This window comes from Bufo bufo, chromosome 11 (assembly GCF_905171765.1).
Source record: "Bufo bufo chromosome 11, aBufBuf1.1, whole genome shotgun sequence".
Classification (NCBI taxonomy): domain Eukaryota; kingdom Metazoa; phylum Chordata; class Amphibia; order Anura; family Bufonidae; genus Bufo; species Bufo bufo.
This window is the reverse complement of record NC_053399.1, coordinates 13,014,131-13,034,403: the sequence shown is the minus strand read 5'-3', so window position 1 is coordinate 13,034,403 and position 20,273 is coordinate 13,014,131. Positions and strand designations below refer to the sequence as shown.

The following is a 20,273-nucleotide window of genomic DNA, read 5'->3' as shown; positions in this document are numbered from 1 at the left end:
TGGGAAAGCTGGGTGACAGCTCTCCTGGTTGATGACGATGATATCACAGCTGTCGGGGGCAGATGCCGGATCCACAACTTGTCAATGAGCATTTAGGGTCGGTCAGGTCCCACCTCTATTAATATTACATTTGCCTGCTGCAGTCAAATGGGAAATGGAAAATCCAAGGGGAGGGGAGATCAAATAATATCCTCCAATCCCCGTCCTCCCCGAGTATCGCCCTTATCTCTTGGAGCGAGGAGTCAGGACTACAGCTGCTCGTCAGGCAGAGAAAACACCCAGTGTTCCTCTGAAGCTCCCAACATCTCCCTGCAGCGTCCATTCCCGGGATGTCGGACAGTGAAGGGCTGGCGGTGGGTAAGTCACAGATTTATTTTTAACTCCGTGGCCGCACAGTTTCACATTTCACAGTCACGCCGCTATATGTTGGCACGGGAGGCCTGGAGCCAGCGAGCGGGCGGGAAAAAGAGTCCAAATTTAATTAATCACAGGGACGGGGCTCCTTTAAGAGGCGCAGACATACGTTCAATATATATTAATCGTAAACCTGATTCAGGGTTCGGACTATGAAATGTATCACGAACTCTTGGTAGTCACTGGGTTGTATCAGTGGAAACATCTGTGTCCGCTCCCCGGACATTTCAGAAAGGGGAAGTAATAATACTGCCATATACCAGTGCCAAATAACAGTATTAAACAGTGCCCATATAATAGGTGCCTACTTGATACAATATAGATAATATTGGCCTACAATATACTGATACCTACATATTAGTGCCATACAGTGACCCCAAAACAATGCCAAACACTGGGAGACGCCTCAATAGAGGAGGCTCTGAAGTAATTGCCCATTTTAGCACTGCCATAATCTTGGCCTATAATCCTGCTATACAGAACCTCCATAATAGTGCCATGCAGCAACCATACAACAGCGTCATAGTGTCCATACAATCCTGCCACATAAAACCTATATAATAGTGTCACACAGTGAACACATAACAGTGTCATACGGTGCCCACATAATACTGCCATATAGACCCTACATAACAGTGTCATACAGTCTCCACATAATACTGGTATACAGAATCTACATAACAGTGTCATACAGTCTCCACATAATACTGCCATATAGAACCCACATAACAGTGTCATACAGCGTCCACATAATACTGCCATATAGAACCTACATAACAGCGTCATACAGTCTCCACATAATACTGGTATACAGAATCTACATAAAAACGTCATACAGTCTCCACATAATACTGCCATATAGAACCCACATAACAGTGTCATACAGCGTCCACATAATACTGCCATATAGAACCTACATAACAGCGTCATACAGTCTCCACATAATACTGGTATACAGAATCTACATAACAACGTCATACAGTCTCCACATAATACTGCCATATAGAACCTACATAACAGTGTCATACAGCGTCCACATAATACTGGTATACAGAATCTACATAACAGTGTTATATAGTCTCCACATAATACTGCCATATAGAACCTACATAACAGCGTCATACAGTCTCCACATAATACTGCCATATAGAACCTACATAACAGCGTAATACGGTGTCCACATAATACTGCCATATAGAACCTACATAACAGCGTCATACAGTCTCCACATAATACTGCCATATAGAACCTACATAACAGCGTCATACAGTCTCCACATAATACTGTCATATAGAACCTACATAACAGCGTAATACGGTGTCCACATAATACTGCCATATAGAACCTACATAACAGTGTCATACAGCGTCCACAAAATACTGCACACTGAACCTACATAATTCTTCCATACAGTGAACACATAATTCTGCCACGTAGAATCTATATAACAGTGCCATACATTGTGCACATAATACTGCCATACTAAGCCTACACAATAGTGCCATACAGAGTCCACATAATACTGCCATACAGTAAACACACTATACTGCTATATGGAGCCGACATATTAGTGTGATACAGTGACCAGATAACCGTACCGTGGGCAGACAGTGCAGGCCTCATCGTGGGAACTGGCTAGTGAGAACGCCTCAGTGGTGTAGGGACTGAAGTGGGACCACGTGGACTCTATAGTGGGAGGTGATCCTTTGTACCTCTGTGCGGTAAGCACATCAGCAGCGCACATTTCTCTTTTGTGTTGATTGTTTGCTGCAATGTGGGGCCCATGATGATGTTCAGCTCAGGGAAAATTGGCAAAATACAATTGTAACAAACCCTTAGGCCTCTTTCACACGGGCGTGGCGGGAAAAGGTGCGGGTGCGTTGCGGGAACATGCGCGATTTTTCCGCGCGAGTGCAAAACATTGTAATGCGTTTTGCATGCGCGTGAGAAAAATCGGCATGTTTGGTACCCAAACCCGAACTTCTTCACAGAAGTTCGGGCTTGGGATCGGTGTTCTGTAGATTGTATTATTTTCCCTTATAACATGGTCACTCCGGTCATCGCATGGTCCATCACATGATCTTTTACCATGGTGATGGATCATGTGATGACCGGAGTGACGTCACCACAGGTCCTTTTCCTGCAATCAGCAAAGATGAAGACAGAAGAGAAGTCGGGCTGTGCGAGCAAGTGGATTAAGGCGAGTTAAATTATTTTAATTTATTTTTTAACCCCTCCAGCGCTATTGTACTATGCATTCTGTATTCAGAATACTCGCCCGTGTGAACTCAGCCTAAGAGTTACTGTGTCGCTAAGGGTACACTATTAGGCCGCTTTCAGATGAGCGTATTTGCAATGCGTATATAGTCCAGATTTTATATTCCGGAATCCGCTGCTAGTGTTAATGAATAGAGCTATTCACATGGGCGATTCATTTGCGTCAGTATTTGAAATCCGCAGCGTGTCCGAGATTTGTTTCCAAACACTCACATTACAGTCTGTGCATAAATAATGAAGGAAGGAAGAAATACGCAGGTAAATCCTGATGACAATACTGACGGTATAGCATCAGGATCCTGAGCCAGAATACTGACGGATTTCAATACGCTCGTCTGAAAGCGGCCTTACGCTCTGCTATCAGCCATTACGGCCTGGGAGGAGCACTGCATCTCTGGCATTCATTTTCAGGAAGGGCTGTGTACGGAAAACATTTCTCTCCACTGTGACACCTGCATTTCGGGATTTCTGATCACATTATACATCCTGCAAACTGAGGTGATTCAGCCGTGAGCTCCCTGGGTATAAGACTTGTTCTTTAGCTCCTCTGTCTACAAAGTTTTTAAAGTTAAAGAGGAACTCTAAAGAAAAGATGACGCCCCCCCTGTCCAGTCCGGAGTCCTGCAGCAGGGTACAACAGAGGCCAGGACTGATGAAATGAGGTGTAGATTATGTCATATATCAAAATGCACCATTTCCTATATCCAGGGCCGTATAATCGCCCTCCCAGTCCTACATGAGCCGTACTGTGATAATACTGACCAAATGACAGTACTATACTGCGCCTAAATAACACCGCCAGACACCAGTGCCAAATGCTGCAGCCATAAGGAACCTACATACAATACCATATATTGACCAAATACTGTCAGAGAGTGCATATATAATACTGCCGCAGTGCCTACATTATACTGCCACACAGTGCCCACATATTACTGCTACCTAGTGCATATGTAATGCCACATAATGCACGAAAAATACTGCCACACAGTGCCTACATAATAATGCCATACAGTACCCAGATAATACTGCCACATAGTGCCTACATAATAATGCCACACAGTGCCCCAGATAATACTGCCAGATAGTGCCTACATAATAATGCCATACAGTACCCAGATAATACTGCCACATAGTGCCTACATAATAATGCCATACAGTACCCAGATAATACTGCCACATAGTGCCTACATAATAATGCCATACAGTGACCCAGATAATACTGCCAGATAGTGCCTACATAATAATGCCATACAGTACCCATATAATACTGCCCCATAGTGCCTACATAATAATGCCATACAGTACCCAGATAATACTGCCACATAGTGCCTACATAATAATGCCATACAGTGACCCAGATAATACTGCCAGATAGTGCCTACATAATAATGCCATACAGTACCCAGATAATACTGCCAGATAGTGCCTACATAATAATGCCATACAGTGACCCAGATAATACTGCCAGATAGTGCCTACATAATAATGCCATACAGTACCCATATAATACCACCACATAGTGCCTACATAATAATGCCATACAGTACCCATATAATACTGCCAGATAGTGCCTACATAATAATGCCATACAGTGCCCCAGATAATACTGCCACATAGTGCCTACATAATAATGCGATACAGTGACCCAGATAATACTGCCACATAGTGCCTACATAATAATGCCATACAGTACCCATATAATACTGCCCCATAGTGCCTACATAATAATGCCATACAGTACCCATATAATACTGCCCCATAGTGCCTACATAATAATGCCATACAGTGACCCAGATAATACCGCCACATAGTGCCTACATAATAATGCCATACAGTACCCATATAATACTGCCACATAGTGCCTACATAATAATGCCATACAGTGACCCAGATAATACTGCCACATAGTGCCTACATAATAATGCCATACAGTACCCATATAATACTGCCCCATAGTGCCTACATAATAATGCCATACAGTGACCCAGATAATACCGCCACAAGTGTTTTAAGACAGTCTTTGAAATCTCCTGCTCTGCTGGACAATGCGCCTAATGTCTGACCAGGTGCGGGTCTCATCTTCCGGCAGTCCGTGTGGCAGAATGAAAATAGAGATTTCTGTCTTCATTTGCCCTTGAAATCAGGTGAAAATAAAGATAAATGTGGCGGACCCTTCTTAGAAAACGTCGAAGGCGGCACAGAAACGCTGCTTGTGAAAATTCGGCACAAGCGACGTTTAGAAAGTCGCGAACGCAGTGTTTACGACTCTACACCGGTCCCGATAAGGCCTGCGCTGCTGGAGGAGCCTCGTCATGAATGGCATGGCGCCCCCCGCAGTCCGTGCACCAGACTGAACGCTACAGTAGTGTCTGTCTCAAACAATGTGCAATGTGGGCTGGTGGCCCCGTCCTTGTCGCGCCCCCTTTTTGTGAACTCGGTTAGGGCGGCGTAAAATGCTAGTTGCAACTAAAATAGCAACCAGGGTTTTGCAACTTTTTAAAACCAAAAAAGGCATAGGAGGGATGATGCATTTCCCCCATAGTGACCACACGTGCGGGACACAGAAGATGTGACAGCAGATAACCCCCAGCATTGAATATTATAAATGGTGTTTCCAGCAGTATACTCCATGCTCTGACACACCGTAGTAGAGCGCCTCCTGGTGGTGAGGAGTGTGCACTGCAGGAGGACATCAGCTTCTCATAACCCACATGAAACAACCCGACAACCACAGATCAGAGGAGGAGGGATGGACTCACCGGCGCCGAAAACGGGTTCCTTGGGTTTGCTGAAAAACAATAATAATAAAATAAATAATAGTTTACGACATATGCAATGCTGCAAAGGAGCATGGGAGGAGCGCGGACCCCCTCAGCCATGAAAGAAGACATTAGCATTATAAATGGCACGTGGCAGGTGGAGGTCCTGGTACAGGCCCAGGAACTTCATGCATTGCAGGGAGTGCAATGGGGCAAGAGCGCCACCCTTATGTCATAGTAAGGACAACAAGCACAAATATACAGCTGTAAGGACCTACATACATATCACAGAGGCAGCCATAGGGGGCAGGGCAGCTCAGGCTGGTCCCCTATAATTCCATAGAGTCAGTGTGATTTACAACTAAAGCAAGAAGAGGCCCTTTAGATTTAGTCGATGGGGCCCCTTCTCCCCCTATCTAGAAATGGTTCGTAACGGAAGAGAGAAATGTCTTCTTTTTTCCAATACCAGCGCCACCTCCTTCCATGGGTTGTGTTTGGTATTGCAACTCATTGAAATGAATAGGCCTGAGCTGCAGTACCACATACAACCTGAGGACAAGGGTGGTGCTGTGCCAAGAAGAAATTAGTCATGTTTTTCTAATCCTGTACAGCACCTCTAAACACTTACTTAACTTGTTGGAGACTTCTAATACTTAAAGGGAACCTGTCATGTGGATATTTGATTATAATCTAACTAATTATATACAATCATTAACTACTAAAAAGTGCCTTAGATGTATTCACTTACTGGTGTGACAGATGGTTACCTCATAATATACACACAAAGATGCCGCATGCTAATGAGCTGATTGGAGTCCGGCGTGATGTCATTGAGTCCAGCGTATATTTAATTCAGAGCTATAGCCACTCCCCTGCCCACCTGCTGCTGGTTCATATGGAAAAATCTGTCATTCAGCAGCAGGTGGGCGGGGAGAGTCAGGAGCTCATGAATATTCATGACTCATCATTAGGCAGATGACTGGGTCAATTAAAGAAAGTGACCCAGCATTGTGCTAAGAGAATCAGTCACTTATTTATGTTGCCCTTAGTTAGGACACCATAAAACTGGTGACAGGTTCCCCTTTAAAGGGGATGTCTCCCCAAGACACATGACATATGGATATAATTATAGGGGTTTAGGACCCCCCCAAAGAGTCAAAATAGAGATTCACTAACTCTTGTAATACTACATTTCCCCACTTCTTCATAAGCACACCCCTTTAAGATCTGAGTTTAAATTCATTTTGAACAACATGGTAGCGGAGGCAATGGACGCCGGACGCCGTGTGCACTCTGCAATCAAAGATCCCGCCATTAGTGACAATTATGAGAAAGCGCTAAGAAGCAACTACCATGAATAATTCAGGGTCCGTCCTCCCCGGGCGCTCACACAGCACAGATGTGTTTCTTGGGCAAATATTACATTTTATTCCCATAAATGATGGATGGAAGGGGCTGAGCGGGCTCGTCAGGGACACACCGCCTCCGTCCTGTGCAATGGGGTGAATGAGCCCTTGTGTCAGTGCAGGAGGCGACATGGTGGAAGGAGGCGTACAGTATGTGATGAGGGGCCCAGACGTGGACAAAAGGGATAGATAGATAGATAGATAGATAGATAGATAGATAGATAGATAGATAGAAGATAGATAATAGATAGATAGATAGATAGATATGAGAGAGATAGATAGATAGATAGATAATAGATAGATAATAGATAGATAGATAATAGATAGATAGATAGATAGATAATAGATAGATAGATAATAGATAGATAGATAATAGATAGATAGATAATAGATAGATAGATAGATAGATCATAGATAGATAGATAGATAGATAATAGATAGATAGATAGATAGATAGATAGATAGATAGATAGATAGATAGATAGATAGATAGATAGATAGATAAAATAGCAGAAAAGACAGCAGCACAGTTAGACAGTGTGAAGATGGGTGCAAGTCCTCAGGGGAGAGAGATAGGTATTACTTCCACTGATAGATAAAAACAAAAAACAAAAAGTGAGGCAGCTCTCCAATTGTGGTGAAAGGGTGAAGACCCGTTTATTCTCAAGGCGCCTTAGGAATAAACGGGTCTTCACCCTTTCACCACAATTGGAGAGCTGCCTCACTTTTTGTTTTTTTGGATAGATAGATATGAAATAGAAAGACGGATAGATAGATAGATAGAGATAGATAGATAGATAGATAGATATGAGATGATAGATAGATGGATAAAGAAAGAAAAAAAGAAAGAAAAACTCCACGCCACTTCCAAAAATAACGTGCATATTTTATTCCACCAGATGTGACGTTTCGGTCCTCTTTCTGCTAGAGAAAGGTTCCATTGAGAGGACCGAAACGTCGCATCTGGTTGAATAAAATACACATGTTATTTTTGGAAGTGGCGTGGAGTTTTTCTTTCTTTGTATATTTGGTTGGTGGATGGCACCTGTAGCCGCTGGCACTGCTATTCCTCAGTCTTGATTGCGGTGCTGCCCAGTGATAGATATGAGATAGATTTCCTATTTTGTTCCCTTGACCTCTCCTCCAGTCACACGTCAGGGTCACAGTCTTTCCTCGACGCCCCGTCACCCTCACACATAGTGATTAGCGGGGGTACATGAGGCAGGAGATCACATCTGTCCATGTTAAATGACTGATGTGATTTGCGGATTTCGGGGCATATGCCTTTTAATGGTGGACAGGCGTCCGAATAACTTAAACTCCTTTAAGAATTACCGATGATGGATTAGCCCCTCCATTAGCAGATGACTGGAAGGTGTCACCCCCCACAGATACCAATCTGTTAGAAGCCGTCCCGTAGCTCATGCTTCATAGTGGAGAAGACTATACTGTAAAGCCTGTATTACACTGGCAGATGATCGCTAAGGACCGTTCTTAGTAACGCTCGTTAGCGATGATCTGGCAGTCTAATACTGCCGCCGACTTAGCATGCTGAAAGATCACAATTTGCCGGCGATGGCATAGCGATGCTGTGGAGGAGACAGCAGGCAATAGCAGTGGTCTCCTCCACTAGCAAGCAACGTTTTCTTCCCAACAATCGCCTGTTAGGATAGGACAGCAGTGAGTACGAGGCGGTGACCCCCAACCTTATCACTGCAGGAGGGGGACCCCTAACACCAGGCTCGGTGCAGGGTCAGGGAACACTTCTGCAATTCTTGTCCAGTGCTATAATCGGGGGGTCGCCTTCTCTTCTGACCATGCACCCCCATTGTAGCTCAAGAGAGCTGCTGAAACAATGGTGTGTTCACTTCTTCTAGACTACAATGAAGAGAGCTACACATGGGCTCTGCTCCACCTCCTCTACTGAGTAACACACAGGGGTCAGGAGACCCTTAGGGCCGAGGATCATCCCTGATACCCGACCAAGGGGCAAATCGCTTGCTCTTTCATGTGTCCCCAAAAATTGTGGTCTGTTGGCAGGAGATTGTGTCAGTGAAAACGGATCCATCCCCATTGGCTTACATTGTGTGTCAGAACGGATCCGTTTGGCTCAGTTTCGTCAGACGGAGACGGATCGGAGGCAAACTGATGCGTTCTAAACGGATCCTTTTCCTTTCAGGATGCATTAGGGCAAAACTGATCCGTTTTGGACCGCTGAGCCCTGAACGGATCTCAGAAACGGAAAGCCAAAACGCCAGTGTGAAAGTCGCCTAAGATAACCCGTATTCTACCAATATATGGCGGTCACAACTACATAGGGCACCATTGGTCGTCCCTGTCTGTCGCCAGAAGGTTGGGGCCGCACAGAATAGCATTGTGTATCCTGATGTAACCGGGTCCCCTTGGGTGGATGATGGGGGTGGTTGTAAATCCTACCTTTGCAATACTAAGACTAAGGCTCCATCGTGTTGTCCTCAAGTCACATTAAAATCTTGGGATTACCACAACACAAAATGTCACCAGCGACCTGGGGTCCCCTTTAACCCGCTCAGTTCTTGTTTTGTGTTCTGGATGATTAACTTGGGGCTGAGCGTCAGGAAAACCCAGAAGGATTGTGCTCTGATCCCTTACGCCCGAGGCCAGTGATACGTCGGATGAGGAGGGCGTCCATCTGTCTCCGAACAGCAGTGAAAACCTGTTATAAGACTAAGGATTAAAGACAGGGTCAATTACTTATGTCAAGCAGTTGACGGACTACAACTCCCAGCATGCAGTACAATCCTTTCTTCCCTTCTTCTATGCAGACACCACAGACTGCATGCAAGGACTTATAGGACCCCGTCTGAAGTAGAGACCAACTTTACCGCCCAGCGGGTTCATTTCCTGACATACTATCGATCTGCGATGCATTCAGGAAATCTTCACTTTTTTCAAATGTTGTTATGTTTTCCCCCCATCATTCTGCAAGTCACCCATAATGAGAAAGAGAGAACAGAATGCTAATTTATTGAAAAGGACATAAGTCCTCAGCCCCTTTACTCAGGACTTAGTTGAAGCCCCTTTGGCAGTGATTACAGCCTCCGGTCTTCTTGGAGATGATGCCACAAGGTTTGCACCTGGATTTGAGGATTTTCTGCCGTTCTTCTCTGCACATCCTCTCAAGCTCTGTCAGGTTGGATGGGTGAGGTCGGTGGACAGCCATCTTCAGGTCTCTCCAGAGATGTTCCATTGGCTGGACCACTCATGGACATTCACAGAGGTGTCCCTAAGCCGCTCCTGTGTTGTCTTGGCTGTGTGCTTAGGGTCATAGTCTTGTGAACCTCCAGCCCAGTCTGAGGTCCAAGGCTCTGGATCAGGTGAAAACTTGATTAAAAATATCTCTGTACTTTGCTCCATTCAGCTTTCCCTCCACCCGACCGGTCTCCCTGTCCCCCTAGTAGAATGCTGCTACCACCATGCTTCACAGTAGGGATGGTATTGGACAGTTGATAGCGTGCCCGGTTTCCTCCAGACATGACACTTAAATAATTGAGGCCAAAAAGTTGAATCTTGGTTTCATCAGACCAGAGAATCTTGTTTCTCACAGTCTGAGAGTCCTTTAGGTGCTTTTTTTTTTTTACAAACTCCAGGCAGGTTTCATGCGTCTTTTACTGAGAAGAGGCTTCTTTCTGTCCACTCTCCCATAAAGCCCAGATTGGTGGAGGCTGCAGTGATGGTCGACCTTCTGAAAGATTCTCCCATCTGCACACAGGATCTTTGGAGCTCGGCCAGAATGACCATTGAGATCTTGGTCACCTCTCTTACCAAGGCCCTTCTCCCCCTATTACATAGTTTGGTGGGGCGGCCAAATCTAGGAAGAGTCCTGGTTGTTCCAAGCTTCTTCCATGTAAGAATTATGGAGACCACTATGCTCTTGGGAACTTTCAGTGCAGCAGAATTTTTTGTCCCCTTCTCCACATCTGTGCCTCCGCTCAATCCTGTCTCTGAGCTCTACAGGCAGTTCTTTCCTCCTCGTGGCTTGGTTTTTGCTCTGATATGGTCTTATATAGACACAGCCCTGTCTTTCCAAATCATGTCCAATCACCTGAATTTATCACAGGTGACTCCAATCAAGGTGAAGAACATCTCAGAGATGATCAAGAGAAATGGGAGGCCCCCAGAGATAAATGTCAGGTGTCATGAATATTTATGTTAATGCAAAATTTTCATTTTTTTCCTTTTCAATAAGTTTGAAAACATTTCTAAAATTGTCTGAAGTGCAGAATGATGGGTGAGACTATGTTTTTTTGTTGTTTTTTTTTAGCACAAGGAGAAACATAACAAAATGTGAAAAAAGTAAAAGGGTCTGAAGACTTTCCGAATGCATTGTATACACATATGGATTCCTTACCATTCTCAAGACCACTGTTTGCTGTCAGTGACAGAGAACATTCTTGTTTGCATTCAGGTCGAAACCTATCCATAGCTCTGATCACAGCTGATGGTTTGTTACAATGTCTTTCCCCTGTCCTGGACGGCAGGCCTTTACCTGCAGCGATACACGGTAACAAACCTATTAGAGTATGAGAAGGCCTAAGCCAGAAGGGGCTGTCAGCATCTCAGAGTCAAGACGATTGCTCCCATTCACTGGCAGCAGACAGAGATTTTTGGTGTGGAACTGACAGATATTTTACTGTGCAGTCTCTTGAAGAAGAGCTCTCTCCATATACCCCATGAGAGGAAGAGGGCGGCAGAATTAAAGGTCTCAGATAAGACAAGCCCTTTAAACTTTACTAACAAAACAATGGACGACCCCTTTAAGGGGACACGGCATCACTTATTCCGTGGGGTTTCGCCCCGTGCTTCCTTCCACAAAAAGATAGAACATGTCCTTCTTTTTGAGGAACGGGCGGATCGCGTGAACGGGTCCGCGATCCGCTGCGGCTGCCCCACGGTTGGTGTTCGTGCATTACGGCCTGCAATTTGCGGGCCGCAGCACGGCCACGGGGCGCACACATTCATGTGCAAGAGGCCTAAGGCCTCCTGCACACGACCGTTTTATTTTTTCGTTTACGGGCCGTTTTTTGCGTTCCATATACGGTCCGTATACGGAACCATTCATTTTAAATGGTTCCGCAAAAAAAAAACGGAATGTACTCCGTATGCATTCCGTTTCCTTATTTCCATTTTTCCGTTCCGTTGAAAGGTAGAACATGTCCTATTATTGCCAGCAAATCACGTTCCGTGGCTCCATTCAAGTCAATGGGTCCGAAAAAAAAAACGGAACACATACGGAATGTACTCCATATGTCTTCCGTATCCGTTCCGTTTTTGCGGAACCGTCTATAGAAAATGTTATGCCCGGCCCAATTTTTTCTATGTAATTACTGTATACTGTATATGCCATATGGAAAAACGGAACGAAAACAAAACAACGGATCCGTGAAAAACACTGAAAAAGCTATACGGTCGTGTGCAGGAGGCCTAAGAAGACAGGGTTAGGGAGAGTTGTCATGGGGGCGCGGGACATTGTAACTTTTTGCGCTCGTTGACTGCGTTTCTCGATTATGGCGGCAGCAGAGAGACGATTACATGCAGTATTTACTTCTGCGAACAATGGCAGAACCAACATGAGCCGAGATATTTGTCATGCAAATGAGATCAGTGACATTATTTAAATACCCCAACGACCTTGTAATCCTAAGCTGCTTGAGTGACATCACCATAATACTGCGGCTTATCGGAGAATTACTCCGTGGAACAGGTGTGTGATAAGGGACCACTCCGGCTCTAACCTCCCTGGGAATACAGGTCCAGGAATTCTGCAGCAGCAGCCAGCCCCCCGTGCATGACCCTGGACCACTATGAAGTCCATTCCCGAGGAGACCTTCCAGGCCACCCAAGGTGGAGCCCATGAGCCCCGAGCAGGTGACGTCTCACTGGTCGAATGTCATTGTGTAGGAATAGACCATAGGATCGTAAGGGGGGGGGGGGGTCCTGCCTAGAATATGCTATACTGCCGACGTCACCTGCCTGTTATCTTTATTCAGCAGGGACTGACAATGACTTGTTTAATATTTATGACTATTATTATTTATCATTGTAGCATTTTTAATACTTCTGATTGCTGTTAGTGAATGGAAACATTATAGTTTTTTATTTATTTGTTTTTACAATCCATCCCAAAAAGGTGCAGCTCTTGTTACAGTGTGTCAGAGCTTTCTCTCTAGCAATGCACTCTGCTGCTGTATTTAGGTCTTTGATGATCTCTTATACTGGTGTAATGCCTCATAGCTGTGTGAGCAGGATACGGTAAGGGGAGAGCACCAGCGCTTCTATTCACTGACGGCAAGCAGAACTTTAAAATGGTGATGGATTTAAACACATTAGAAAACTGCAAAACTTAATTATGTGACTGAGTGATGAAGCTTCATGTACCTACATGTTGTCAATTAAAGTTGATCACAGCCGACTCACAACTCACTGTATGGACCACGGCTCAGTATCACTGCTATAGTCCTCTGGTTCTGTTTCCTCAACGTATGGAGCATTGCACAGTACCACTTCTTTTCTCCTGCATCCTGGATGTATTGAGCATTGCACAGTACCACTTCTTTTCTCCTGTGCTCTTGATGTATGGAGGATTGCACAGTACCACTTCTTTTCTCCTGCATCCTGGATGTTTAGAGAATTGCACAGTACCACTTCTTTTCTCCTGCGCTCTTGATGTATGGAGAATTGCACAGTACCACCTTTTTTCTCCTGCGCTCTTGATGTATTGAGCATTGCACAGTACCACTTCTTTTCTCCTGCGCTCTTGATGTATTGAGCATTGACCACTACCACTTCTTTTCTCCTGCATCCTGGATGTATGGAGCATTGCACAGTACCACTTCTTTTCTCCTGCGCTCTTGATGTATTGAGCATTGCACAGTACCGCTTCTTTTCTCCTGCCTTCTGGATACATGGCACAATGCACAGTACCACTTCTTTTATTCTATATCCTGGATGAAGGTAAGAAAAAACATGTTTAGAAAATGATGGCATGAGAGACAATAGGATATAGCACAGGGTACTTGGCTATATGTCATATGTATACTGTATTGCGATAATCCAGTCATTCCTATTTGTACTAGGTCAGTGCTTGGTCCCATGATCAGTATGATCATATAGTAATAAAGTTTTTGTTTTTTTTTCCACAGAAATAGCGGCACTCACTATCCATGGCTGCATGTGGTACTGCAGTTCATCTCAATAGCAGATACAACCCATAGACAAGTGTGTGGTTTCTGGGGCCCTATTTTCTAATATTAGAAAATAGGGTCCCTTTAGGATGCTAATAACTTGCAGCAGTGGTGTATGGGGGGGGGGGGGGGGGGGAGCATAACATTTGGACATACCCTGTGTATACTCATCTGTGCCTACGGTAGTATTAGGGGCGCTTATCCCATAGGTGCATAGCAGGAAGGCCGAGCAGATGGCTAATAAGTGAGCGCTAATGTCATTACTGGTTCACTGGGTGATGAGAACGGATTGTGCTCGTGTGTTATCTCCTGACTACAATCACCATCATGCTCTCCTGCCATATCCGCTTTCCGCTGTGCTTGACACGTGCTGCAACCGCTCAGTGATTAAATCTACAATAGCCTAATCATTCAATAATGACAAGTTCTGCAACTTTCTGTCCTCACTCCTTCCCATTTTCAAGATCTCTGCTTGCTGCCAGTGAACGAAAATGCTGCCTTTTGACATTGTAACAGTGTATCAGAGTAGTCAGTAGGCTCCACACGGCACACGGCTCATACTCCGCACTCCAGGTTTTACTTTACATACGGTGATACAGTGTGTGAGCAGGGGGAGGTTAGAACCAACATTTGAGCCTCTGAATGTAAACTAGAAGGCTTCCATTCACTGACGGCAAGCAGAGATATCGAAAGTGAATAACAGAGCGTTGGTTGCGTAATTTATCAGCAGGAGTAATGCCTAGTTCACTCAAACGTTTTTTTTTTTGCAAGTTTTTTTGTGGTCCGTATACGGAACCATTCATTTCCCCATATAAATTGTCAGCCAGCAGGAATATAGAAATGCTTCAACCATGCAATACTTCAAGTGACCACTAGGTGCCGCACAAAGCCTTTAATATTAATATGGTATACAGTCATTTGTGAATTAGGAGGGGCAGGATTCATATACGCCATTATTACATAGATATTATGCGATTAGGAGGATACATACACATAATACAGAAATGATGAAAATAAGGGTGGAACAAAGACTGGGAAATGCTCCCATCCCACTACCGCCCCCTAATGGAGAGAACCAACTCTACCTGGGGCTGATGGGAATAATGCAGGATACAGGCATATAACTATAAATAGGTCGATTACTATATTATACTATGTGCTTAATTCCCTGCCGCTGTCAAGATCTCTGCTTTCTTTCCATTAACAGGAGTCCAGCTCATTGATATTTGCTTAGACTGGATACTGTAGAAGTAAAGCCTAAGTTGTGGGAAGTATTAGGTTTTAAAGGGGTTGGCTCATCCCAGACACTGATGGAATATCTCGAGGCTATGCCATCGATGTCAGATAGATGCGGGTCCCACTCCTATCTAGGAAACTGGGCCCACAGAGGGAGGGAGAGCACACAGCGCATGAGCAGCATTGTCTCCATTCATTGCTATAGGGGGCGCACTCGGCTATTTTCGGAAGTCCCATAGCAGTGAATGGAGAGCGCGCTGCACATGCACGACCACCTCCTCGCCCCAATAGCCGGTGCAGCGCTACTTTCAATAGAACTCCAATAGTGTTGAACAGAGGATGGCGGCACATGCACAGCTGTCCTCCGCTCACTTCGCGGGCGCCATCCTGGAGGGGGTCTCAGGGGTGGGACCTGCACTAATCTGACATTGATGTCTGAAATGAGCCAACCCCTTTAAGGCCTAGTTCACACGATCAGTTTTTTTTTGAGAATGTACGGGCCGTTCTTTTGTGTTCCGTATACGGAACCATTCATTTCAGTGGTTCCGCATTAAAAACAGAATGTGTTCCGTAAGCATTCAGTTTCCGTATTTCCGTTTCCGTTGAAAGATAGAACATGTCCTATTATTGCCCGCAAATCACGTTCCGTGGCTCCATTCAAGTCAATGGGTCCGCAAAAAAAACGGAACACATACGGAAATGCATCCGTATGTCTTCCGTATCTGTTCCGTTTTTTGCGGAACCATCTATTGAAAATGTTATGCCCGGCCCAATTTTTTCGATGTAATTACTGTATACTGTATATGCCATACTGAAAAACGGAACGGAAACCCAACGGAACTCAAAAACGGAACAACGGATCCATGAAAAACGGACCGCAAAAACCTATAAAAGCCATACGTTCGTGTGAATTAGGCCTAAAGTCTCTGGCTCTAAATAAGAATGTCTCCATTCAATGACAGAAAGCAGAGACCTTAACACCCAGGATTATCATTTAGAAGGGGAACTCTAGACAATAAGAGAGATTAAAGTGAGTTAAACCTTATTGCTGGGAAGAATTCAGTTGCGAGAGGTGAATGAAGTCTCGTGTTCGAGAAGATGACTGTAGTGTCAAGAACCCCCCCCCCCCCCACCCTCGATAACCACTTTACATCAAAACACTGCTGCCGACTTTAGGGTAACTGGCCCTTTAAGAACCACTGCCTAGATGGAAGAGACCCACATGGTTTCCTGATGCGGTATTTTTTGCTGGGTGGTTTACATAGTCCCATTAACATATATTTATTTTGCTTGTCAGATGTGCCACAGCCCAGTACTGACCAGTTTAGTCTGAAAAACCAGTTTGTGCTCAGTACATGAAGACTGATATAAGCGGGTGACGTGACCGGTTTAATGTATGGAGGCGTCGTACCAACCTTATGTGAGAATTAATAATGTGAGCTAGTGACTGCAACTGGAGAGGTCTCGTAACAATGGTGACTGCGCACCTTGCTATGGTACCAGTGCAGGGTTATATTAAGCTTTTCCCAACTTAAAGGGCTTCTGTCACTCCACTAAAGTCATTTTTTTTTTTTTTTGGCTACTTAAATTCCTTATACTGCGATATATCAATATATAGTGCTCTTACTGATTTTCGTTCTGTAGTTTCTTTAAAAAAAACGGACTTTTATAATATGTAAATTACCTCTCTGCATCCTCCTTTCATAATGACGCCCCCTCCTCATGTTGATTGACAGGGCCGCTCCATCCTCAATGCGCCTGCGCCGATGACGTCACATCTACACCCGGCGCAGGCGCACTGAGGAAGGAGCGGCTGAGCGAGCGTCCTCCTATCAGTGCGCCTGCGCCGACTGAAGACCGGTACGGCGAAGGCGCGAGATTTAAAACGCAGACTTTGCCAGCCAGAGGACGAGCGCGTTCGCTGACCCTGTCAATCAACATGAGGAGGGGGCGTCATTATGATAGGAGGATGCGGCTGCTACCAGCAAGTAGCCGCCCTACTTGCTGGTAGAGAGGTAATTTACATAATATAAAAGTCCGTTTTTTTTAAAGAAACTACAGAACAAAAATCAGTAAGAGCATTATATATTGATATATCGCAGTATAAGGAATTTAAGTAGCCAAAAAAAAAAGACTTTAGTGGAGTGACAGAAGCCCTTTAAAGGAGCCCGACCATTAGTAAAGTATGGAAGACCCTGCAGTGTACATAAAAAATGTGAAAACGGATGTTTAATATCTCACTTCTAGGCTGACCTACGAGCTCTTGAAGTTACAGGCCAAAAGCCTGAGGCTGCACTACCGAGGACAACAAGTATACAGTTGCTAACTGTCCCGAGTTTTCACGGACTGTCCCGAATTCTCAGAGACAGGATAGGTCTATGCGATATGATCTATACGAGTGTATTACTGTACAGCAGCGGCGGCATGAAGCGCACAACGTCATAGCAACCAATGACGCCATGCGCTCCTGCTCTGAACAGGAATCCAGCCCGGCATACCACGGACCACTCTCGGCCGCGGAACACGGCCGTGTGCATTCGGCCTTAGGCTTTGGGCCTGTAACTTTAAGTGGTCATAAAGCCACACACACACACCCCCCCAACTCCCCAGCGTACATTATAATTAAGAAAAAGACCTTTAAATATCTTCCTTCCATGCCAACATACAATATCTTGAATTTACAGACCCAAAGCATGAGGCTGCACTACTGATCACCCCATACGCAACATCCGTGTGTGTGTGCCTTTATGTGTGAACATTGATGCATTTGGTGATTTGGGACCCCAGAGGGTCTGTATGACACCAATGCACCTGACAGAAATCAAATGGGTGAATGTGTCATTGGGATCTCTCAGTGGTGCAGCCTCAGGGGTTGGGCCTGCAACTTCAAATGATAACATCTCAGCGTGGAAATAAGATATTGAAAAACGGTTTTCACATCTTTAATGTGGATTAAAGAGGGGCTTCTTGGAGGTTTCCTTTAAGATGGTCCCTAACGATCCTCATAAGGACTTTTGTCTGGCTATTGCCATTGTTGGTCCAGTTACATTTGTTGTAATCTTACAGGATAGGGGATAGTGTTACTTAACGAGAAGTAGTTAAGGAGTAATTGGTCCCTATAGGATTGCAGCTGGCAGTCTGCTCAGTGCCATGCTGCTCGCTGCCTCCTGTAGGGGGCGTCTGGTTAGGGAATAGGGGGAGGGGGATCAGGATATGCAATGTGCTATGTATGCAGGTAACCTCCTGAGCGTCTTACCTGCATATATAGCACATTGATTTACGTATGAGCTGTGTAATGCCTCATTTCACCTGCGGTGGCGCTGCAGGGAAGCTGAACACCTGATGCTGGGGGTCCCATCAGCGGGACACGCTGGGGGTCCCATGGGCCGCATATGAAATCTGAGAGATGAAATCCTATAGTTATCATTATCGATGGCGTACGGTGTATACCGTTGTATAGCCTAGGATCCAGACATCCCCTTTAAGTACAGGCAGATGAATCGTACGGATACTAAAAGGGATTGTCCGGGATTATAGAAAAAGCCATTTATTTTTTTCCTACCACAAATAGCGCCACTCCTGTCCATAGGCTGTGTCTGGTACTGCGGCTCCTTCTACAGCTCGGGCTGTGGCTTTAGTTGATGTTTTATAAAAGGCGTGAGCAGTGAAAACAGAGGAAAAAGAGTGCGCCCCCGCTGTAATGTAACCGACCGAGACGTCCAAAAATAACCGGTTTGATGAGACAGCAGAGGAGTGAAAGCGCCAGGTTCTCAGCTCTGCAGAGCGAAAGAATTAAAATGCAAGAAAGGGATTTTCTCGAGCACAAAGCTGCTTTCTTCTATACAAAGCTGCTCAAAGTCCTTATACACAGCTCTGTTTTTTTTTTCAAAATTCAGCATTTTTTCATTATATATCTTATATCTGACACAAAGCTCCAACCGCCCTGCATAGACACGAAGTAAAATGAAAAACTCTGTCTGACTGCAGCCACCACCAGGGGGAGCTCATTGTATGCAGTTTATACACTGAACTAACCTATCCTCAGGAAAGGTAATCAATCTCAGATAGGTGGAGGGTGCGACTCCCGGGACCTGTGCTCATCAGCTCTACCGTGTAGTTTAACTACAGCCGATCACTGCACCGCTGCTACAAGTTAGGCCTCGCTCACACTTCCGTGTCAGTGTCACGTCCGTGAAAAAAAAGTGTCCGTGTACCATCCGCGAAGATGTCCGTGAAGGATCCGTATGTCCGTTTCTTCCTTCCGTGTGTCATCTGTAATCCACGGATGTTGCTCGGCTGAAAATTAATTTCAAGAGCTTTTTCTGTCTGTCTTCAGTGAAAAACGGACGCACCGCACATGCCATCACGGACCCATAGACTTCAATGGGTGTGCTTGGTCCGCATCACGGCTGAAAGTAGTGCATGTCTCCGTGATTTTTTTTTTTACTGACCCACGGTCAGTAAAAAAAATACTGAAATGTGAACAGACACATTGAAAACAATGGGTACAGCACATGTCCCTGAAAAACGGAAGTGTGGACGAGGCCTTAGACGGGGTGCTCGCGTGACTCCCGGGGCCCCACCAATTTGGTGCTAACTACCTATCCTGTCATCAATATACTAGTGGTGCACAATCCCTTTAAACAAAATAATAATATAAAATGATAAAATAATACTTTTATCTAAATAATAAAACAGTATCAATAATAATACATTACAATGAAATAATATTATCTAATAGCGGCACTTTCACACTAACGTTACTCTTTTCTGGCATCGAGTTCCGTCCTCGGGGCTCAGTACCGGAAAAGAACTGATCAGTTTTATCCTAATGCATTGTGAATGGAGAGCGATCCGTTCAGGATGCATCTAAATCATAAAATAGTACTACAATCTAAATATTAAAATAATATAATAAAATAACAATATAGTAAAATTACTAAAAATAATACTGT

The 20,273-nt window shown here is 44.7% G+C and overlaps 1 protein-coding gene across 1 annotated transcript in view; it reads left to right on the top strand.

The window, feature by feature from the left end:
* Positions 1–235: 235 nt before the first annotated feature.
* The window catches only part of EML1 (EMAP like 1), an 86,029-nt gene continuing 65,991 nt past the window's right edge, over positions 236–20,273 (top strand). The window contains exon 1 of the mRNA XM_040412667.1: positions 236–357. Coding sequence (XP_040268601.1) covers positions 330–357 — 28 coding nt within the window. The 5' untranslated portion in view covers positions 236–329. The remainder of the gene's footprint in view (positions 358–20,273) is intronic.